Below are 23192 nucleotides of genomic sequence, written 5' to 3' on the forward strand. Positions count from 1 at the left end.
TTTAAATGTGTTACAGAAGAATACAAATCTTTCAGGAAATATCCTTTGCACTGTGGCAAGGTTTCTCGACTGAATGCAGTCTCATTTGCATATGGAATAACATTTGCTATTTAAAGCATAAAAATTGCTGCAGAAGCTCAGCAGGTCTGGTAGCACCAGCAACAAGAGTTAACGATCCAAGGTGATTATTCTTCAGCATGAGTATTGTTAAGATTTACTAACAGCATTGGCATGGCACACATGCTGAATGTATTATAAAAGAGCAATTAAAATACTCTTTTAGATATATTTTAATTGAGCAACAGATTTAAACATTTATGATTGAAAGATAAAAGGTTTTCTTTCGATGCACAGCTAATGACTTCAGTTTGATGAAATGGATGCCTCTTGAATCTGATGCAGATATATTTTCTATAAATATTTGCTAGAGGTATGGAATGATGTGCATTTATATAAGCAGTGTCCTCAAGCACTTTACAGCCAATTAAATACTTTTGAGGTGCAGTTACTATTGCAATGAGAGAATTTGACTTTACTCACAGGTCATAATATTAAAGCATATACTTAAGCAAAATGCTCTGAGTAAAGATGAATTTATTTTTAAATAAGCCTTTTTTTTTAGTTGCATACATTGAACCCAAGTCATTGCATGAATCTCTGCGAATATTTGACAGATCATGAGAAATTTCACTACAGGGACACAAGCAGCAAATTAGAGAGGAACTTGAATAATTAACAGTCACTTTTCATAAACAGCAGTGTTCTGGGGGTCAAATATCATCCTGCCTTCCAATCATATTTCCATCCCACCACTTGCTGTCAATTTAATGTACTATTACTGTAACTAAATACCCTAACGACAAGTGCACCCTTTAGCATAAGGAGCTGATGCTACACAATACAGTACTCCCTGGACCCTGATATCTAATAGTGTTACATGGCTTAGAACATTGCCTTCCTCTAATTACAGGATCAGATCTCAGGTTTATATTGTAATCGCTCTTGAAATGTGTCTCCAGTTCCAAAGTTCTTGATTCAACAAGATAAGGACATGTTGCTTTCCAGGATAAGCACAAATCACTTTTAAGTTGGGCAGACCATTTAAGCTTAATTTCAAATTAAAATATTTATATCATACTTATATACAGTACGTAAATCTAGAGTCATGAATCAGTGGATGGCATTTCTTACTTGGTCTGAAGGCTGTTGGTTGAAGTCCAATTCTTGTAGACCTAAGCACATGATCTATTCCTATTATCCCACATGCAGTTTGTGATTTTTTTAAATATATTTTCTAAATCAACTTGCTTAGAGATTTGAACCCTGGCCTCGGCTGACACCAATATGGCACTGTCAAAGGTATGTCTTTTGGATGAGATGCTCACGAAGGCTCATAAACCATTACATGGCGTAATTTAAAGAGCAGAACAGTTCTTAGGGACTTGGCCAATATTTCTTCTCTCAAATCAATCAACACCATACAAACGGTCTACTTCAACTGCTTGTTCTGTGGTGCTGTGGAGTCCATGGACCATGTATACATTGGGTGTGGGCACTTGCACTCCCTTTTTGATTTTCTTAAAAACCTTGTTCTCTGTTTCTGGTTGCACTTCAGTCCTACATTCCTGATATTCGGGCACCTGGCACGGAGGGGGGAAAGGCAGGTCTGAAGACCTCCTCGTGGGTCTGCTCCTGGGCCTGGCCAAACTGGCCATGAACAGGTCCAGGCAGTGGGCCATGGAGGGGGGGGGGGGGGGGGTCAATAGGGCCAACTGTCTGCCCTCTTCTGCAGTTGTGTTAGAGCCTGGGTGTCTCTGGAGAGGGAATACGCAGTGTACAGCAACACCCTTGAGCTGTTCAGGGAGAGGTGGGTACCGCAGGGAGTGGAGTATATTATTTCCCCATCCAACTCCCCTTCACTGTTTGATCATGCAGCATTGCCCTTTGATGAGAAGACCTCTGCTTATCACTGGCCACATGGGTGTTTCCTTTCTTCCTGGTGGTGGAAACTGAATAAAGATTTGTACACCTGTTGTCTTTCACTGTGCCTTACACCTGCATGCACACACACATGGGTGCTGGGGAAAATATAAGCACTACCACAGTTAGGCAGTAGTGTGGGGGAAAAAAAAAATGAAAAAAAAGTCTACTTATTTGGCACCATATGCTATTCATAGGTTAGCCACAGTAACTACAACAATAAACTACTTTATTGTCTGTGTAGCACTTTTAGTCTGCCTGGACAAAAGGTGTTATTTAAACAAAAGTTATTTCTTCATTTTAATCTTGATAATTCAGTCCTGTTTTGCATTTGGAATATTTGAATGATCAGGTAATTTGAATTAAGTAATGTAAAACACACAAAGCATGTAAAATGAAAATAAAACATTGAATGGTCAAAATTAAGCAACTGAGTAGCACATATACAAGTACACTAAATGGGCCATGAATCAACACCAGTTTACACATAGCCTATTTTTCTTTTCAGTTGGAAAACATAGCAAGTATAAAACGATTGCTGATACCGCTTGTTGTGCTACAGCCCAGACAGATTTCAAACCCACCAGTAATTGACCAAATATTACCCAACACAGCTCACATAAATTAGGTCAACATCTTCACATTTCAGTTGGATTCACACCATCAGCAATTCATACTCTCTCTCCCCCCTCCCCCCATTCACATGCACCCCAAACTCCCTTTCTCAATCTCTCAATGTGTAAACATTCTGGTTGACAGTTTGTTTACTTCCCATCTTAATTTAAATAATTTAGTAAATGACTTGTTGTTGCTGGCAGCGAACTAAGCACAGCTGCGTTTGGGAGTTTCCACTTCAGGCACATACTGTTTACCAGCTTAAAAGTACCCATCAATACTGCACCCTGCCAATCCTCAGTGCAGGGCAGTTAGCATTCATTTCAGTCAGCACGTTCTCGGTAACCAAATCTAACTTCAAAACCACCTTGGCCACAAAGATAACTGATTTTTTAATATAAATGTTGTTCTAAACATGCAGGGATACTGGTTCTTCTTATGGAAATGATGGGCTGGAAAAACTGAATTATTTTTGAATATTCAATGCATTTTTTTAAAAAAAGTGTACCCTCTACATTTTACCATTGTTCTCAATCTAAAGTAGTATTAACAAGCATAGTTTGACACCTTCCAAATAATTATTCTCTCTCCTCACCACTGGACAGAGCTGAGTTAACTGTATTAACATACAACTCACCATAGTGGGCAGCAAATTACATTAACCAATTTACCTATGAGTCACCACTCGAGAGTGGAAAGAATACTGCATCAACTACTTTAAAATAACTCATGCAGAAGACAGAGCTGCATTAATTTTAACACAGTCACCAGTGAACAAAGCGCTGCAGTAACTGTTGTAGCCTTTCACTTGGAGTCGGTTAGCTCAGTGATACAGAGTAGCGCCAACAGCACAGGTTCAATCCACACACTCTGATGTTATCTTGAAGGTTCTGCCTTCTCAACCTCACCCCTCACTTGAGGCATGGTGACTCTCAGGTTAAACTCACCACCACTCATCTCTCTCTTTGATGGGAGAATAGTCATCTGGAGCTAGTGATCTAACCTTTACCGTAGTTAACTTAGACATAACAGGTGTTTACACTGGAAAGTCACCAACATAGAGAAGTGGTCAGTGGTAAATGATAAGTACTGTAACCAAGTGTTAACTGCATGTCAGCTGCAAGTCACCAGACTTGCTGTCAGTGCACAGACTCACAAGCATATGCGAACAGTTCAGACTAGCCTTGGGAGCCAAGATAAATCGAGACAAGACTGAGGCAATGTCCTTTGAGAACTGGTCCAACCAATTCCTTAAATCCTTCAATGTTAGGACAGATTACTTGAAGGTGCTGGGAATATGATTTGGAGCAGCCAGGGGTACACAAAAACTTGGTCAGAGAATATCATCAAGGTCAGACAGAAACTGGGCGTTTGAGAGCACTTCCCTTTCCATTGTGGGTAAAAACCTGATCGAGTGTGTACTCTCTCTGTTGTTGTGCATGACGCAAATCTGGCCTGTTCCCAGAACTTGCACCGTTAGAGTCACCTGAGCCATCTTCCACGTTATCTGGGAGGTCCAAGATGGACCATAACCACAGAAACACTTTATATAAAGCTCTGGATGGAGGTGGGGGTGGCAGAGGAAAGCATACCCAATGCTGCCCTCATTCTGATGGTCACCTTTGTGTGCAGCTGTATCAAGCTGTGCATAGACCCTAGGTACGTAAACACTAAGTAACACTATGTACTGAGGCTCTGTCACCAGTATTGCAAAGGATAGAACTGGCTTCACTGCTGCAAAATGCCCCAAATAGTTGGACCATTCCATATTGCCGGTCTTTTGTGGAGACATTTGCAAAGAAAAACATCTTTGACCACAAGTCCATCAGGAAGCGGTCAACACATAATGTCCTCAAGATCCTGCTGGAAAAGGAGATTTGTTCTCTGAGCAGATTTGGCAGAATGCCTCATCATCAGAACTCTCCAACAAGCACTTGGCTGGTAGTGAGAAAGGAGAGATCCTTCATTTATGCCCATACTCTCTGTCCCATTGTATACTGGCCACAAAGAAGCTGCAGCAGGGTTGTAAAGACTGTCACACATCTTCTACTGGAATGTGCCTCTGCAAAGGAAGTCTGGAGAGAGATGCAATAGTTTTTGTTGAGGTTCTTCCCAAACAGCTGTGATACAGGACTCTGCTCTATGATCTGTTTCCCAGGATGCACACCAAGATAAACACTGACTGTGCTTGGAGGACCATCAACTTGGTGAAAAACACTCTACGGTCTGTCCAAAACTTGCAGGCCACAGCAAGGCACTGATCCCAACCAGACTGGCATTCCAAGGTGCAGGAATGCATGTTGAGGGATTCACTGAAGCTTGGGGCAGCTGCCAAGGTGCAACGAGGAACAACCACTGTCAGAGATCCTTCTGCTGAAGTTATATGGGGGGTCCACTCAGTTATTGGACCTCCAGGTGGCTCACATATGTAAATAAATAATCTTGTATAAGAAAGAAATGCCTTTGGTTTGCTGGTTGGATAGAGTCAAATCCCAACACTTGTTTCCCCATATGCTACTGTAAAGAACCAAACTGCTTCAGTGACTATATTCATAAACATATATTTATGCACAAAGTATATTTTTGAAATTAATGAAACCGCAAGTCACCATGCAAGACTGATAAATTGTAACTTTCCATCTACACCAAATGTCCATCTGTGATACTTGACGTAAACAACAACTACTGTCCTGATGCTCGGCTGAGAGATCCTTAGCAAACACGTTAGAGTCCAAGAGTGTGGTGCTGGAAGAGCACGGCCGGCCAGGCAGCTTCCGAGGAGCAGGATTCCTGACCGAAGGGCTCATGCCCGAAACGTCGATCCTCCAGCTCCTCGGATGCTGCCTGGCCGGCTGTTGCCTTTTCCAGCACCGCACTCTTCGACTCTGACCTCCAGCCCTCACTTTCTCCGGGCACATGTTAGAGCCGAGAAGGCAGAAACGACCGGCTTAAAACGCTGCCTTCCCAAGAAATCGCGGGAGAACCGTCCACTGCAGGGAGCTGCCCTCCGACTGCACCCAAACGGCAATTACCTCAACGCAGCCCTGCAACGGCCCACCACCCGGAGCCTGGCTTCGCAAACGGCCCTGGAAGTTAAGTCGCCGTCGCTTCCCGGTTGGCAGCCCCGTGTGTGGAGAATAACAACACCGCGGAGCCCTGACCCTCCCGCCCACCCACCTACCTCCCTCCACCTCTAGGTCCGGCAGAATGTCCCGTCCGATCTGATCGCCGGATTTCCACCGCCAGGAAAATAATTTTTAAAACAAAATCCCACCAGCAAAGCGCGAGAGAGGGGAAAGAAACACTCACCTCGAGGATCAAGAAGAACGCGGGAGTGGGATGAAGGGGGGGAGGGAGGGAGGGAGGGGGGCGGGGAGGTGGTGTTTGAGGCCTCCTCAGCGCGGCTGCGGGGTGACCGCCGCCATTTTAAACGCCGCGACAGCACCGGCCGCGCCTTCCTGCCCTCTCCGCCTCTCACGGGCCGAAGTTCATCGCACAGGGCCGTGCGAAACCATGCTCGAAAGCGCGCTCCGGGAACGCACGGAAAAGAAAAGGTGGGAGAAAACAAACAAAACAAAACAGAAAAAACTCTCCTGGGTGCGTGCCCGAGGGGGATTTGGTTTGATTTGATTTGATGCGTGTGCCCGCGCGAGCGCCGTCCCGTAATCCGGCGGGACCACCCCACTTCGCCGTTTATTTAACGCGGGCTTTTTATTTTTTTTTAAAAAAAGAGACTTTTGTTGTTGTTTTCAAGGGAGAAGTTCAATGCGTTCGATCATTGTAGTATTGAATAGGTCGCCTTGCCCGAATCCGTGTGTGTTGGCGGGCGGCGGACCGGGGAGGAACATTCTAGAGAGAGAGAGAGGCCTAAAGGCCCTCAACGACCATCTCCCCGGAGGCGGCTGCTGCTGCCGCTGCCATGGCAACCCCTCCCGGGCCCCACCCTGCGCCATCACAACGCCCTCATGGTTGCAGCGGGCTGACCCTCAGGTTGTATCCCCCCCCCCCCCCCCCCCCTTCCCTGCACAGTGGGAGCTCACTGCTTCAACTAACACCCTCCTCTTTATCCCATCCACACACACCATTCCTTCCCTCAAAATAAAATCACTTACATCCACTCAATTCCTTGAAGGGTTTTGGGGGGCGTGTTGTGAATTGAACTGTTCCAACTATTTACTTGGAAATGATGATTATGTCCACTCATTCAAAATCGTTTAGATTACCTGCAGTGTAGAAACAAGCCCTTCGGTGCAACAAGTCCATACCGACCCTCCGAAGAGTAACCCACCTGGACTCATTTTCCCTACATTTACCCCTAACTTAATGCACCGAAAACGATGGGCAATTCACCTGACCTGCACACCTTTTGGAATGTGGGAGGAAACTGGAGCACCCGCAGGGGGACCCGTGCAAACTCCGCACAGACGGTTGCCTGAGGCTGGAATCGAATCTGGGTCACTGGCACTGTGAGGCAGCAGTGGCAGGTGGGACTAGATTGGGTTGGGATTTCTGGTCGGCATGGACAAGTTGTACCGAAGGGTCTGTTTCCATGCTGTTCATTTCTATGACTCTATAACCACTGAGTCATCGTGCCACAACCAAGCCTGCTTCAACAAAGAGTTAAAAATCACATCCTGCTTCAAATGAAGGTACCAGGACTCCATTCTAGGCCATACAGAGTTTCTGTGGCACAGACGAAGGCCCTTCAGCGCATTGTTCAGCACAGGTTCTCTGACCACTCCAACTAGTTATCAACCTCCTGCCTTTTTCCGTAACCTATGTTGCCACCTTATATTTTGGGAAATACTTAGAATGTGCCTTAAATAAAAAGTAGACTGTTTTAACCTCAGCTGTCCCTCGGTATTTATCATATTTACATGGTTATATTATGTGACTCGTCCATAATATTTCAAAATAATCTTAAAGTTGTTTTTCAGAACAATGTTACATGAACAACTAAAGTATACCACCTCACTTTTACGTCTATACTTCTACATCTTGTGAAAAAACCTATATGAATGTAACACAATGACAAGTTAACAATATCCAAACCAAAATGGCAATAACTGCCATGCGCCAATTCTGATGACAAAACCATTCTACCCAGCTCTGGCATGATCATCATTAAATGGGAACAAAAGTGGTCAACAGCATAAATGCAGAGAACTGACAAGATTTAACATTTAAATGCATAGATGTTCTCCAAATTAAACAAATAAACATACATGTAAGCGTCTTGTGAAAAACTTGGATTTTGAACAGGAAAACCTCAAAACATAGATAGGACCAAAACACACAGATATAGGCCTGGCAATACTGCTTGTAACCTTTCATTTCATTTCCATTTGCATCATTTTTCTAATGCCTTCTTGAATGCCTCCATTGAACCTGACTTTACCACAATATGGAGAAAGTGAGGACTGCAGATGCTGGAGACCAGAGTTGAAAAATGTGGTGCTGGAAAAACACAGCAGGCCAGGCAGCATCTGAGGAGCAGGAGAATCGACATTTTGGGCATAAGCCCTTCTTCACAATATGGGCAGTGCGTCCCAAACCCTGATCACTTGCTGTGTGAATTTTGTTTGTTTTTCTCTTTCTCCCATTTGCTTCTTTTGCAAAACTGTTAAACAGTAACCTCTCACTATTAATTTATTTGTGGGCAAGAAGAGTTTTACTCCCTTCGCACTGTCAAAATCGATCTTGATTTTGAAAAATCTATCAAATTTCCCTTAAGTCTTCCCTACTCCAAGAGAAACTGTCCCAAATTCTCCAATCTATCCTCATAACTGAACTTTACAAGATGAGTCAGACCAGTATGCAAGTTTTACCTTTTTCTCTGTTTATGTAGGTGTCAAGAAATGCAAGAATATGAAGAATTAGGAGTAGGCAATATACCCACCACAGTCGCGACACTACGGATTTCTTAAGAAACTCAGCACCCATGGACCACTCGAACCATGAACATTCCTCGTCACAATGGATGTTTCCGCACTCTACACCAGCATCCCCCACAAGGATGGCATTGCAGCAACAGCCTCCATACTCAACACCAACAACTGCCAGTCTCCAAACACCATCCTACAACTCATCCGCTTTATCCTCGATCATAACGTCTTCACCTTTGACAACCAATTCTTCATCCAGACACACGGAACAGCCATGGGGACCAAATTTGCACCCCAATTTGCCAACAATTTTATGCACAGGTTCAAACAAGACTTCTTCTCTCTGCAGGATCTCCAACCAACATTATACACCAGGTACATTGATGACATTTTCTTCCTCTGGACCCATGGCGAGGAGTCACTGATAAAACTACACAGTGACGTCAACAAGTTTCATCCCACCATCAAACTCCCCATGGACTACTCTCGACTGTCTGTCTCATTCTTGGACACGTGCGTCTCCATCAAGGACGGACACCTCAGCACCACACTCTACCGCAAACCCACAGACAACCTCACAATGCTACACTTCTACAGCTTCCACCAAAAACATATTAAAACAGCCATTCCCTATGGACAAGCCCTACGTATACACCGGATCTGCTCAGATGAGGAGGAACGTGACAGACACCTGGAAGTACTCAAGGATGCCCTCACAAGAACGGGGTACGATGCTCAACTCATCGACCGCCAGTTCCGACGTGCCACAGCAAGGAACCGTAATGACCTCCTCAGGAGACAGACATGGGCTGCAACTGACAGGGTACCCTTCGTTGTTCAGTACTTCCCAGGGGCTGAAAAATTACGCCATGTTCTTCGTGACCTGCAACACATTATCAATGAGGATGAGCACCTCACCAAGACCTTCCCCACATCTCCACTACTTGCCTTTAAACAACCGCCAAACCTCAAACAGATCATTGTTCGTAGCAAACTGCCCGGCTCTCAGGACAACTCCATACAACCCTGTCACGGTGGAAGCTGCAAGACGTGTCAGATTGTGGACATAGATACCACTATTACGCGTGGGAACACCTCCCACCTTGTACATGGCAGGTACTCATGTGACTCAGCCAAGGTTCTCTATCTTATACGCTGCAGACAAGGATTTCCGGAGGCATGGTACATTGGGGAAACCGAGTAAAGTCTACGACAACGGATGAATGGGCACCGCACAACAATCAACAGACAGGAGGGTTCCCTCCCAGTTGGGGAACACTTCAGTGGTCCAGGACATTCAGCCTCGGACCTTCAGGTGACCATCCTCCAAGGTGGACTTCGGGATAGGCAGCAGAGGAAAGTGGCTGAGCAGAGGCTGATAGCTAAGTTCAGTACCCATAGGGAGGGCCTCAACCAGGACCTTGGGTTCATGTCACATTACAGGTGATCACCATTACACTAAACACACACAGACAGATATTCCTACACACACACACACACACACACACGGACACAGGTACACACAGACACCCACACACACCCTTATAGACACACACACTCCGACACATGCACCCCCTCACAGACTTAAGACACTCTGCACTCACTACACACACACACTTTCTCACACTCACAACCCCCACCCCAGACAGACACACACACAGACAGGCAAAGACCCACATGCACACATATATTTTGTGTGGTGAATTTTTTTGTACTTGCAGAGTTATATTGCACTTTACTCAAAAACTGCATGAATTTATGTAAAACTCTGTTATCTCACTTTTTAGATTAGAATCAATCTAAACATCAGGTCATAGACAGAGAACAGAGGGGGCTAACACCTTCAACATATTGTCTAGCTATCACCATTGTTAACAGCTAACCCGAGAATGCAACTTTAAAAAAGGGGTTTTGTGATTTACACATGAAAGAAGTGAAACTATCACTGTATTCTAGCAGATGAAAAGCTTAACAGACAATCAATTCTTCAATGTTTAATTTCAGTTACATCACACTGCAAATTTTTGCTATAAATTCTGTGTTACGATCGAGCCCTCCACAATCACCTGATGAATGAGCGTCGCTCCGAAAGCTAGTGTGCTTCCAATTAAACCTGTTGGACTATAACCTGGTGTTGTATGATTTTTAACTTTACCCATCACAGGGCAGCTCCACCATTCAAATGAGACTGGCAGTTAGGATTATTGAAATTTTATAGACCTACCTCTGCCAAATATGGTACGTAGATTAAAAACTTTTGTACTTTGTCATTTCCAACTCATTTTGTCCTCTGGTTACATATATTTCTCATGAAATGTGTAGTAGTGTATATTAAGACCATTAATAATCAAATGGAGTTGAAAATGCTCTAAGGAGACAAGTTGAATTATTGCAATTTCTGTAATGTTCAAGTCAATGTTTTGTAATGCATTTCTATACTTTTAAATATTAAAATATTATGAATGAAATATTTTTGGAAATAAATAAAGCATGACTTGTGATTGTGGCCTTGAATGCAATTTTCCTATCTGCACCCCACTCACACAACCATTGACTCCCTTTTCAATCAAAAATCTAACGTACAGAATTTAGAGTGCTTCTATTCTTTAGAAAGGTCTGCACAGTTCACAGCTAAGTCCCAACTGCTTTGAAGAAAATACAAAAAATCTTTTTAAAATAGTAAGAATTTCTCATCCATTTATTCACCACACAAATAATGGTGGTATGTAAATAATGCTTTACGTTGGAATGATGTTATAGAGTCGTAGAGATGTACAGCATGTAAGCAGACTCTTCGGTCCAACCTGTCCATGCCGACCAGATATCCCAACCTAATTTAGTCCCACCTGCCAGCAGGTAGCCCGTATTCCTCCAAACACTTCCTCTTCATATACCCATTCAGATGCCTTTCAAATGTTGCAATTGTACTAGCCTCCACCACTTCCTCTGGTAGTCCATTCCACATACGCACCACCCTTTGTATCTTTCCCCTCTCACTCTAAACCTATGCCCTGTGGTTCTGGACTCCCCCCACCCCACGGAAAAGACCTTGTCTATTTACCTTATCCATGCCAAAAAGATTTACAAAGATATTCCTGGGAATGGAGAGTTTGAGCTCTCAGGAGAGGCTGAATAGGCTGGGGCTATGTTCTCTGGAGCATCAGAGGCTGCGGGGTGACCTTATGGAGATTTATAAAATCAGGACGGACATGGATAGGGTGAATAGCCAGGGTCTTTTTCCCAGGGTAGGGGAATCAAACATTAGAGGGCACAGATTTAAGGTGAGAAGGTTAAGATTTAAAAGGGACCTAAGGGGCAACCTTTTCATACAGAGAGTGATACATTTATGGAATGAGCTACCAGAAGAAATAGTGGAGGCTGGTACAATTAGAACATTTAAAAGGCATATGGATGAGTATATGAATAGGAAGGGTTTAGTTTGGTCAGCATGGACGAGTTGGATCAAAGGGTTTGTTTCAGGCTGTACAACGACTCTATAAGTGGATTTATCCCATGGAATAAATAGACCTCAGGTGTATTACTGTGGATAACACGAGTCAGGATGTTATAGGTTGCTGACAAAGATTAGAACTTGCAATCTAGGTCAGCTCATTTTTTACTTCTCACTGCACTGTTTCAGATGAGATGTCTGCCCTCTCATATGGGTGTGAAAAACCTCACAGCACACACTCAAAGAAGAGCACAGAAATTCTCCCTCATGTCGTTGCTCATACTTCAATCTTCATTGTTCCAATGGATAATTTGGTCACATTGGGGTTTGCGGGATCTTGCTGTGTTCAGATTTATTGTCCTCCTTCTTTCAACAATGTCCCGTTTAGAACATAGAAAATAGTACAGTACACGCCCTTCGACCCATGATGTTGTGCCGAGCATTTATCTTAATCTAAGATCAACCTAACCTATGCACCCTTCAATCTATTGCTGTCTATGTGCTTGTCCAGCTGTTGCTTAAGTGTCCCTAATGACTTTGACTCTACTACCATTGCTGGCAGTGCATTCCACGCACCCACCACTCTCTACGTAAAGAACCTGCCTCTGACATCTTCCTGATACCATTCTCCAATCACTTTAACATTATGACCCCTGGTGACAGCCATTTCTGCCTTGGGGAAATGTCTCTGGCTATCTAGTCTATCTGTGCCTCTCATTACCTTGTACACCTCTATCAAGTCACCTCTCTTCCTTCTTCTCTCCAGTATGAAAAGCCCTAGCTCATTCAATCTCTCTTCATAAGACAAGACCTCCAATCCAGGCAGCATTCTGGTAAATCTCCTCTGGACCCTCTCTAAAGCGTCTATATCCTTCCTATAATGAGGTGACCAGAACTGGACACAATATTCCAAGTGTGGTCTAACCAAGGTTTTACAGAGCTGCAGCAAAACCTCACAGCTCTTAAACTCAATCTGCTGTTAATGAATGCCAAAATACTATACACCTTAACAACCCTATCACCTTGGATTGCAACTTTGAGGGATCTACGTACTTGTACCCCAAGTCCCACTGTTCTTCCACACTGTCAAGAATCCCATCTTTAACACAATATTCAGCATTCAAATTCGACCTACCAAAATGAATCACTTCACATTTATCCAGGTTGAAATCCATCTGCTACTTCTCAGCCCAGCTCTCTATCCTGTCAATGTCTTGTAGCCTGCAACAGCCCTCAACACTACAACACCACCGACCTTTGTGTACTGACCCACCCATTTATAGTGGCTACGACCAGAAACGACACAACCAGCTATCCCTAGTAGCCACACACGCAGACGACAAGCAACATGAATTCGACTGGGACAACACTACCATTATAGGGCAAGCCAAACAAAAAACAGCCAGGGAATTCCTAGAAGCATGGCACTCATCCACAAACTCCATCAACAAACACATCGACCTGGACCCAATATACCGGCCACTACAGCGGACAGCTGAAACTGACAACCAGAAGCGGCAGGGACAGGCCACTATAAATGCCGGAGGAAACACCACAGAAGCGCTTCACAGGAGGCTCCCAAGCACTGAAGATGTCACCTAGACAGGGAACGAAACATTTGCAACAAAAATTTCCAGCTCGGCGAACAGAACCACAACAACCTTGGGAATATTGCATGCAATTCTGGTCTTCCTATTGGAGCGATGTTGTGAAACTTGAAAGGATTCAGAAAAGATGTAAAAGGATATTGCCAGGGTTGGAGAATTTGAGCCAAAGGAAGAGGTTGAATTGGCTGGGGCTGTTTTCCCTGGAGCGTTAGAGGCTGACGGGGTGACCTTATAGAGGTTTATAAAATCAGGAAGGGCATGGATAAGGTAAATAGACAAGATATTTTTCCTGGAGGAGGGGAGTCCAGAACTAGAGGGCATAGGTTCAGGGTTAGAGGGGAAAGATATAAAAGAGACCTAAGGGGCAACTTTTTCACTCGAAGGGTGGTACATATATGGAATGAGCTGCCAGAGGAAGTGGTGGAGGCTAGTACAATTGCAACATTTAAAAGGCATCTGGATGGGTATATGAATAGGAAGGGTTTAGAGGGATATGGGCCGGGTGCTGGCAAGTGCAACTAGATTAGGGATATCAGGTCAGCATGGACGAGTTGGATCGTCTGTTCATCTCTATGACTATGATCACCGATCTCCAGGTGGAATACTTTCCACCCATTATCACTCTTCCTTCGGCCAGCCAATTTCTGTATCCAGACAGCCAAATTTCCTTGTATCCTGTGCCTCCTAATTTTCTGAATTAGCCTACCATGGGGAACCTTATCAAGTGCCTTACACATCGACTGCTCGCTCTTCGTCAACTTGTCTTGTCACATCCTCAAAGAACTCAATAAGGCTTGTGAGATATGGTGTCCTTCCTATCAGAAGGCTGTTGTGAAACTTGAAAGGGTTCAGAAAAGATTTACAAGGATGTTGCCAGGGTTAGAGGGTTTGAGCTATAGGGAGAGGTTGTATAGACTCGGGCTGTTTTTCCGTGGAGTATCACAGGCTGAGGGGTTATAGAGGTTTATAAAATCATGAGGGGCATGGATAGGGTAAACAAACAATGACTTTCCCCTGGGGCCGGGGAGTCCAGAACTAGAGGTCATAGGTTTAGGGTGAGAGGGGAAAGATATAAAAGAGACCTAAGGGGCAACATTTTCATGCACTGAGCGGTGCAAGTGTGGAATAGGCTGCCAGAGGAAGTGGTGAAGGTTGGTAAAATTGTAACATTTAAAAGACATTTGGATGGGTATATGAATAGGAAGGGTTTGGAGGGATATGGGCTGGGTGCTGGCAGGTGGGACGAGATTGAGTTGGGATATCTGGACGGGTTGGTCCGAAGGGTCTGTTTCCACGCTGTACATCTCTATGACTCTATGATCTGTCCTTCACAAGCCACACTGACTATCTTTAATCAAACTATGTTTTTTCAAATAGTCATAAATTCTATCTCTTAGAATCCTTTCCAGTAACTTGCTTATCACAGGTGTAAGACTGACTGGTCTGTAATTCCCAGTGATTTCCCAATTCCCTTTCTTGAACAGAGGAACAACATTTGCCTCCCTCCAATCATTGGGTATTACATCCACTTTCTTAATATCAATCTGTTCAAGCCTATTAACCTGGTCTACAGTGTTCTCACTATCAACAAGGTTCCTCTCTCTACTGAATACTGAAGCTTAAGTTTATTTAGGGTGATTTGGTTTGTCATGAAAGCTATATCAAGGCAGGTCATTTCTAATAGAAATGATCTTGTTCACATATGGAACTAAACCGTGCAATTGTTCGAAGATTGGTATCTAAAACTTGTCACAAGTTAATTTCCAGGTTGATGACAGATTCTATAGACCTCATTTTCATTCCTCCGTTGGGTGCAGAGAGGTGGGAGAAATCCCAGTTTCACAAACGAATCTTTGAAAATGACCACCCACGTTTCCAATTCTGAGTCTGGGGAGCAGGGTAGATTTGGAGTCTAGCTGGAAAATACAGGAGGAGGAAAGGAGCCTATCATTTCCTGAACTGGGCAGAAAGACTGTGCATGGGTTCTGCTGCCATTCAAAGTTAAGAAATAAATAAAAATACCCCTCCTCCTCACATCCCCTCACTCACCATTGCCACCTAATGCCCTGTAGTCACTCCGATAGTGCCATGACCTCTGAGCCAACCAGTGACCCTGTGCCTACCTCCACTGCCCTTCATATCCTGTGTCAACGTATGACCATCTATAAGATGCCTTGTGGTAACTTTTTTCTTGGAGTATTTCCTGCAAGATCCCCACCACAAAACACACATCCTTCTGACTTGGAAATACCAACATGGCTTCATTGCTGCTGTGTCAAAATCAGCACTGTTGATGTACCTACACCCACTGAAACAATTCAAGGAAACAGTTCACCATCGAGAGCAACTGGGGCTAGCAGTAAATGTTGACATAGCCAATGATGCCCCCCATCCCATTAAAGGATGAAAGAAAAACTGACAGAAGTATCTGCTCAGAGTCAAATCAGCCATTTCTGTAAATATTCTGGTCACATGCCTCTTAACTACATTGCCTTGCATCTTCCAGGATAACCACTGGACTTGGTTGAATGTCAGTCTTTTGAGTTGGCCTCTCGACCTGAACCAATAAGCTATTGTCTCAGAAGAAAGTATGCTATCACGCAGCCTGATTGATACCGATTAAATCAGTTTATCAATGGAACTTGACTATATCACTGCATGATATGTAGGTGTGCTCCTTTCTAAAGGCAAGAAGAATTAATCTTAGGCAAAGAGGCAACATAATTTAGAAACTATTTCAATCAGTGCCATCTCAAATCTGCATGTGTTTATAGGTTCAAAACCCTTTCCAAGCTTGATCACCTAATGGATGTTGACAATTGACAGCACTGGTTAAGTCCTTCAGTTCATCACACATCCTTGGAACAACAATTAAAACAAATTATCTCCTCAATGCTGTTTGTGAGAATTGCGGTGTTTCCTGCATTACGACTGTGATGACAATGCAGAAATATTTCACCACGTATCAACTCTTTGGAACATCCTGGAGTTGTGAAAAAAGCTCAATCCATGCAAGTTTCTTATTGCATTCTCTCTTAGACAACTTTCAAAATCTTTGGTTCCTGCCAAATCTGTGAAAACTGACATTGTTCCTATTTTGCCAATTGGAACATTTGGCATATAAAGTATTCAGGATCATCAGCATACCCTGGATCATCTTAGATGTGCAGAAATGTCTGATCCAATTAATCAAATACAGTGAATATTCTTGATCAATGCCTGAGGTTTCTGTTTGTGCGTTGGTTGAATATCAAGAATGTTACTTGTGTCATGACGATGGATTAAAGTCCATTAATTATTTATGGACGTATGAAATATTGAGAAAGAGTTTCTTTGTAAAACTTGAATAACTATCCAGAGATGGTTGAGAAACATTTCAACAGCGGTCTGGAAAATTCCTTTGTGGATTAAAGTAGTCTCGAAAGAGAGGCCACACAATGAAGCACTTTAGTAAAGGAACTCCTGAAAATTACTCCAAAGGAGAAGGTACAGCTCAAAAATCAATGGCACCTCGCATGTATGAGCATTCACCTGCTGCTCCAGGGCCAAAGTTCCAGTGCTGCTGCAGGAGTCTGCTGTCCTAGTGCTGGGATAACGGACTGGTACTCCAGTGGTGGTGTTTTAAGCCAGTGTTCTAGTGCTGCTGTGTTAGCCTGGTGTTCTAATGCTGCTGTGTTAGCCTGGTGTTCTAGTGTTGCTGTGTTAGCCTGGTGTTCTAGTGTTGCTGTGTTAGTCTGGTGTTCTAGTGTTGCTGTGTTAGCCTGGTGTTCTAGTGCTGCGGTGTTGCCTGGTGTTCTAGTGTTGCTATGTCAGCCTGGTGTTCTAGCGCTGCTGTGTTAGCCTGGTGTTCTAGTGTTGCTGTGTTAGCCTGGTGTTCTAGTGCTGCTGTGTTAGCCTGGTGTTCTAGTGTTGCTGTGTTAGCCTGGTGTTCTAGTGCTGCTGTGTTAGCCTGGTGTTCTAATGCTGCAGTGTTAGCCTGATGTTCTAGTGTTGCTGTGTTAGCCAGATGTTCTCGTGTTGCTGTGTTAGCCTGGTGTTCTAGTGTTGCTGTGTTAGCCTGGTGTTCTAGTGTTGCTGTGTTAGCCTGGTGTTCTCGTGATGCTGTGTTAGCCTGGTGTTCTAGTGTTGCTGTGTTAGCCTGGTGTTCTAGTGTTGCTATGTTAGCCTGGTGTTCTAGTGTTGCTGTGTTAGCCTGGTGTTCTAGTGTTACTATGTTAGCCTGGTGTTCTCTTGATGCTGTGTTAGCCTGGGGTTCTAGTGTTGCTGTGTTAGCCTGGTGTTCCAGTGCTGCTGTGTTAGCCTGGTGTTCTAGTGTTGCTGTGTTAGCCTGGTGTTCTAGTGTTACTATGTTAGCCTGGTGTTCTCGTTATGCTGTGTTAGCCTGGTGTTCTAGTGTTGCTGTGTTAGCCTGGTGTTCTAGTGCTGCTGTGTTAGCCTGGTGTTCTAGTGTTGCTGTGTTAGCCTGGTGTTCTCGTGTTGCTGTGTTAGCCTTGTGTTCTCGTGATGCTGTGTTAGCCTGGTGTTCTAGTGTTGATGTTTTAGCCTGGTGTTCCAGTGCTGCTGTGTTAGCCTGGTGTTCTAGTGCTGCTGTGTTAGCCTGGTGTTCTAGTGTTACTATGTTAGCCTGGTGTTCTAGTGTTGATGTTTTAGCCTGGTGTTCCAGTGCTGCTGTGTTAGCCTGGTGTTCTAGTGTTGCTGTGTTAGCCTGGTGTTCTAGTGTTACGATGTTAGCCTGGTCTTCTCTTGATGCTGTGTTAGCCTGGTGTTCTCGTGATGCTGTGTTAGCCTGGTGTTCTAGTGTTGCTGTGTTAGCCTGGGGGTCTAGTGTTGCTGTGTTAGCCTGGTGTTCTAGTTTTGCTGTGTTAGCCTGGTGTTCTCGTGATGCTGTGTTAGCCTGGTGTTCTAGTGTTGCTGTGTTAGCCTGGTGTCCTAGTGCTGCTGTGTTAGCCTGGTGTTCTAGTGCAGCTGTGTTAGTCTGGTGTTCTCGTGTTGCTGTGTTAGCCTGGTGTTCTCGTGATGCTGTGTTAGCCTGGTGTTCTCGTGATGCTGTGTTAGCCTGGTGTTCTAGTGTTGCTATGTTTGCCGGATGTTCTAGTGCTGCTGTGTTAGCCTGGTGTTCTCGTGATGCTGTGTTAGCCTGGTGTTCTAGTGTTGCTGTCTTAGCCTGGTGTTCTAGTGCTGCTGTCTTAGCCTGGTGTTCTAGTGCTGCTCTGTTAGCCTCGTGTTCTAGTGTTGCTGTGTTAGCCTGGTGTTCTCGTGATGCTGTGTTAGCCTGGTGTTCTCGTGATGCTGTGTTAGCCTGGTGTTCTCGTGATGCTGTGTTAGCCTGGTGGTCTAGTGTTGCTGAGTTTGATGGATGCTCTCATGCTGCTGTGTTAGCCTGGTGTTCTCGTGATGCTGTGTTAGCCTGGTGTTCTAGTGTTGCTGTCTTAGCCTGGTGTTCTAGTGCTGCTGTGTTAGCCTGGTGTTCTAGTGCTGCTCTGTTAGCCTCGTGTTCTAGTGTTGCTGTGTTAGCCTGGTGTTCTAGTGCTGCTGTGTTAGCCTGGTGTTCTAGTGCTGCTGTGTTAGCCTGGTGTTCAATTGCTGCTGTGTTAGCCGGGTGTTCTAGTGTTGCTGTGTTAGCCTGGTGTTCTAGTGTTGCTGTGTTAGCCTGGTGTTCTAGTGCTGCTGTGTTAGCCTGGTGTTCTAGTGCTGTTGTGTTAGCCTGGTGTTCTAATTCTGCTGTGTTAGCCAGATGTTCTAGTGTTAGCCTGGTGTTCTAATGCTGCTGTGTTAGCCTGGTGTTCTAGTGTTGCTGTGTTAGCCTGGTGTTCTCGTGATGCTGTGTTAGCCTGGTGTGCTAGTGTTGCTGTCTTAGCCTGGTGTTCTAGTGCTGCTGTGTTAGCCTGGTGTTCTAGTGCTGCTCTGTTAGCCTGGTGTTCTAGTGTTGCTGTGTTAGCCTGGTGTTCTCGTGATGCTGTGTTAGCCTGGTGTTCTCGTGATGCTGTGTTAGCCTGGTGTTCTCGTGATGCTGTGTTAGCCTGGTGTTCTAGTGCTGCTGTGTTAGCCTGGTGTTCTAGTGTTGCTGTGTTAGCCTGGTGTTCTAGTGCTGCTGTGTTAGCCTGGTGTTCTAGTGTTGCTGAGTTTGATGGATGCTCTCGTGCTGCTGTGTTAGCCTGGTGTTCTCGTGATGCTGTGTTAGCCTGGTGTTCTAGTGTTGCTGTCTTAGCCTGGTGTTCTAGTGCTGCTGTGTTAGCCTGGTGTTCTAGTGCTGCTGTGTTAGCCTGGTGTTCTAGTGTTGCTGTGTTAGCCTGGTGTTCTAGTGCTGCTGTGTTAGCCTGGTGTTCTAGTGTTGCTGTGTTAGCCTGGTGTTCTAGTGCTGCTGTGTTAGCCTGGTGTTCTAGTGCTGTTGTGTTAGCCTGGTGTTCTAATTCTGCTGTGTTAGCCTGATGTTCTAGTGTTAACCTGGTGTTCTAATGCTGCTGTGTTAGCCTGGTGTTCTAGTGTTGCTGCGTTAGCCAGATGTACTCGTGTTGCTGTGTTAGCCTGGTGTTCTAGTGTTGCTGTGTTAGCCTGGTGTTCTAGTGTTGCTGTGTTAGCCTGGTATTCTCGTGATGCTGTGTTAGCCTGGTGTTCTAGTGCGGCTGTGTTAGCCTGGTGTTCTAGTGTTGCTGTGTTAGCCTGGTGTTCTAGTGCTGCTGTGTTAGCCTGGTGTTCTAGTGTTACTATGTTAGCCTGGTGTTCTCGTGATGCTGTGTTAGCCTGGTGTTCTAGTGTTGCTGTGTTAGCCTGGGGTTCTAGTGTTGCTGTGTTAGCCTGGTGTTCTAGTTTTGCTGTGTTAGCCTGGTGTTCTCGTGATGCTGTGTTAGCCTGGTGTTCTCGTTATGCTGTGTTAGCCTGGTGTTCTCGTGATGCTGTGTTAGCCTGGTGTTCTAGTGTTGCTGTGTTTGCCGGATGTTCTAGTGCTGCTGTGTTAGCCTGGTGTTCTCGTGATGCTGTGTTAGCCTGGTTTCTAGTGTTGCTGTCTTAGCCTGGTGTTCTAGTGCTGCTGTGTTAGCCTGGTGTTCTAGTGCTGCTCTGTTAGCCTCGTGTTCTAGTGTTGCTGTGTTAGCCTGGTGTTCTCGTGATGCTGTGTTAGCCTGGTGTTCTCGTGATGCTGTGTTAGCCTGGTGTTCTCGTGATGCTGTGTTAGCCTGGTGTTCTAGTGTTGCTGAGTTTGATGGATGCTCTCGTGCTGCTGTGTTAGCCTGGTGTTCTCGTGATGCTGTGTTAGCCTGGTGTTCTAGTGTTGCTGTCTTAGCCTGGTGTTCTAGTGCTGCTGTGTTAGCCTGGTGTTCTAGTGCTGCTCTGTTAGCCTCGTGTTCTAGTGTTGCTGTGTTAGCCTGGTGTTCTAGTGCTGCTGTGTTAGCCTGGTGTTCTAGTGCTGCTGTGTTAGCCTGGTGTTCGAGTGCTGCTGTGTTAGCCTGGTGTTCAATTGGTGCTGTGTTAGCCGGGTGTTCTAGTGTTGCTGTGTTAGCCTGGTGTTCTAGTGTTGCTGTGTTAGCCTGGTGTTCTCGTGCTGCTGTGTTAGCCTGGTGTTCTGGTGCTGTTGTGTTAGCCTGGTGTTCTAATTCTGCTGTGTTAGCCTGATGTTCTCGTGTTAGCCTGGTGTTCTAATGCTGCTGTGTTAGCCTGGTGTTCTAGTGTTGCTGTGTTAGCCAGATGTTCTCGTGTTGCTGTGTTAGCCTGGTGTTCTAGTGTTGCTGTGTTAGCCTGGTGTTCTAGTGTTGCTGTGTTAGTCTGGTGTTCTCGTGTTGCTGTGTTAGCCTGGTGTTCTCGTTATGCTGTGTTAGCCTGGTGTTCTCGTGATGCTGTGTTAGCCTGGTGTTCTAGTGTTGCTGTGTTTGCCGGATGTTCTAGTGCTGCTGTGTTAGCCTGGTGTTCTCGTGATGCTGTGTTAGCCTGGTTTCTAGTGTTGCTGTCTTAGCCTGGTGTTCTAGTGCTGCTGTGTTAGTCTGGTGTTCTCGTGTTGCTGTGTTAGCCTGGTGTTCTCGTTATGCTGTGTTAGCCTGGTGTTCTCGTGATGCTGTGTTAGCCTGGTGTTCTAGTGTTGCTGTGTTTGCCGGATGTTCTAGTGCTGCTGTGTTAGCCTGGTGTTCTCGTGATGCTGTGTTAGCCTGGTGTTCTAGTGTTGCTGTGTTAGCCTGGTGTTCTAGTGTTAGCCTGGTGTTCTAGTGCTGCTCTGTTAGCCTCGTGTTCTAGTGTTGCTGTGTTAGCCTGGTGTTCTCGTGATGCTGTGTTAGCCTGGTGTTCTCGTGATGCTGTGTTAGCCTGGTGTTCTCGTGATGCTGTGTTAGCCTGGTGTTCTAGTGTTGCTGAGTTTGATGGATGCTCTCGTGCTGCTGTGTTAGCCTGGTGTTCTCGTGATGCTGTGTTAGCCTGGTGTTCTAGTGTTGCTGTCTTAGCCTGGTGTTCTAGTGCTGCTGTGTTAGCCTGGTGTTCTAGTGCTGCTCTGTTAGCCTCGTGTTCTAGTGTTGCTGTGTTAGCCTGGTGTTCTAGTGCTGCTGTGTTAGCCTGGTGTTCTAGTGCTGCTGTGTTAGCCTGGTGTTCGAGTGCTGCTGTGTTAGCCTGGTGTTCAATTGGTGCTGTGTTAGCCGGGTGTTCTAGTGTTGCTGTGTTAGCCTGGTGTTCTAGTGTTGCTGTGTTAGCCTGGTGTTCTCGTGCTGCTGTGTTAGCCTGGTGTTCTGGTGCTGTTGTGTTAGCCTGGTGTTCTAATTCTGCTGTGTTAGCCTGATGTTCTCGTGTTAGCCTGGTGTTCTAATGCTGCTGTGTTAGCCTGGTGTTCTAGTGTTGCTGTGTTAGCCAGATGTTCTCGTGTTGCTGTGTTAGCCTGGTGTTCTAGTGTTGCTGTGTTAGCCTGGTGTTCTAGTGTTGCTGTGTTAGCCTGGTGTTCTAGTGTTGCTGTGTTAGCCTGGTATTCTCGTGATGCTGTGTTAGCCTGGTGTTCTAGTGCGGCTGTGTTAGCCTGGTGTTCTAGTGTTGCTGTGTTAGCCTGGTGTTCTCGTGTTACTATGTTAGCCTGGTGTTCTAATGTTGCTGTGTTAGCCTGGTGTTCAAGTGTTGCTGTGTTAGCCTGGTGTTCTAGTGTTGCTGTGTTAGCCTGGTGTTCCAGTGCTGCTGTGTTAGCCTGGTGTTCTAGTGTTGCTGTGTTAGCCTGGTGTTCTAGTGTTACTATGTTAGCCTGGTGTTCTAGTGTTGCTGTGTTAGCCTGGTGTTCTAGAGTTGCTGTGTTAGCCTGGTGTTCTCGTGATGCTGTGTTAGTCTTGTGTTCAAGTGCTGCTGTGTTAGCCTGGAGTTCTAGTCCTGCTGTGTCAGCCTGGAGTTCTAGTGTTACTATGTTAGCCTGGTGTTCTAGTGTTGCTGTGTTAGCCTGGTATTCTCGTGATGCTGTGTTAGCCTGGTGTTCTCGTGATGCTGTGTTAGCCTAGTGTTCTACTGTTGCTGTGTTAGCCTGGTGTTCTAGTGTTGCTGTGTTAGCCTGGTGTTCTAGTGTTGCTGTGTTAGCCTGGTGTTCTAGTGTTGCTGTGTTAGCCTGGTATTCTCGTGATGCTGTGTTAGCCTGGTGTTCTCGTGATGCTGTGTTAGCCTGGTGTTCTAGTGTTGCTGTGTTAGCCTGGTGTTCTAGTGTTGCTGTGT

At 45.2% G+C, this 23192-nt stretch overlaps 2 protein-coding genes across 12 annotated transcripts in view; one reads left to right on the forward strand and one right to left on the reverse strand.

The window, feature by feature from the left end:
* Positions 1-23192, reverse strand: part of LOC122557063 (muscleblind-like protein 3) — a 280435-nt gene that overhangs the window by 174831 nt on the left and 82412 nt on the right. For 4 of the 10 annotated variants that reach the window (XR_006313739.2, XR_006313738.2, XM_043704333.2 and 1 more), the window contains exon 1: positions 5905-6038. The exons of 2 other annotated variants lie outside the window; for them this stretch is intronic. The gene's annotated coding sequence lies outside the window, so the exon portion shown is untranslated. Of the gene's footprint in view, positions 1-5627; positions 5645-5904; positions 6044-23192 lie in introns of those variants that run through there. 4 more of the 10 variants (XM_043704332.2, XM_043704330.2, XM_043704322.2 and 1 more) reach the window with 2 other exon arrangements.
* On the forward strand, positions 6001-10986 carry LOC148148864 (uncharacterized). Of its 2 annotated transcripts, XM_087992264.1 has the most exons (3): positions 6024-6149; positions 8010-8166; positions 8444-10986. In XM_087992264.1, the coding sequence occupies exon 3, from the start codon at positions 8572-8574 to the stop codon at positions 9682-9684; it is 1113 nt and encodes a 370-aa protein (XP_087848390.1). In that variant the 5' UTR covers positions 6024-6149; positions 8010-8166; positions 8444-8571; the 3' UTR covers positions 9685-10986. The 2 variants fall into 2 exon arrangements, with proteins under 2 accessions (XP_087848389.1, XP_087848390.1); XM_087992263.1 differs by lacking the exon at positions 8010-8166 and having other exon boundaries at positions 6001-6149.

The sequence above is a fragment of the Chiloscyllium plagiosum genome, unplaced genomic scaffold (assembly GCF_037043375.1).
Source record: "Chiloscyllium plagiosum isolate Xiang-an unplaced genomic scaffold, Cpla_swu_hap1 HiC_scaffold_11, whole genome shotgun sequence".
In the NCBI taxonomy this organism is placed as follows: domain Eukaryota; kingdom Metazoa; phylum Chordata; class Chondrichthyes; order Orectolobiformes; family Hemiscylliidae; genus Chiloscyllium; species Chiloscyllium plagiosum.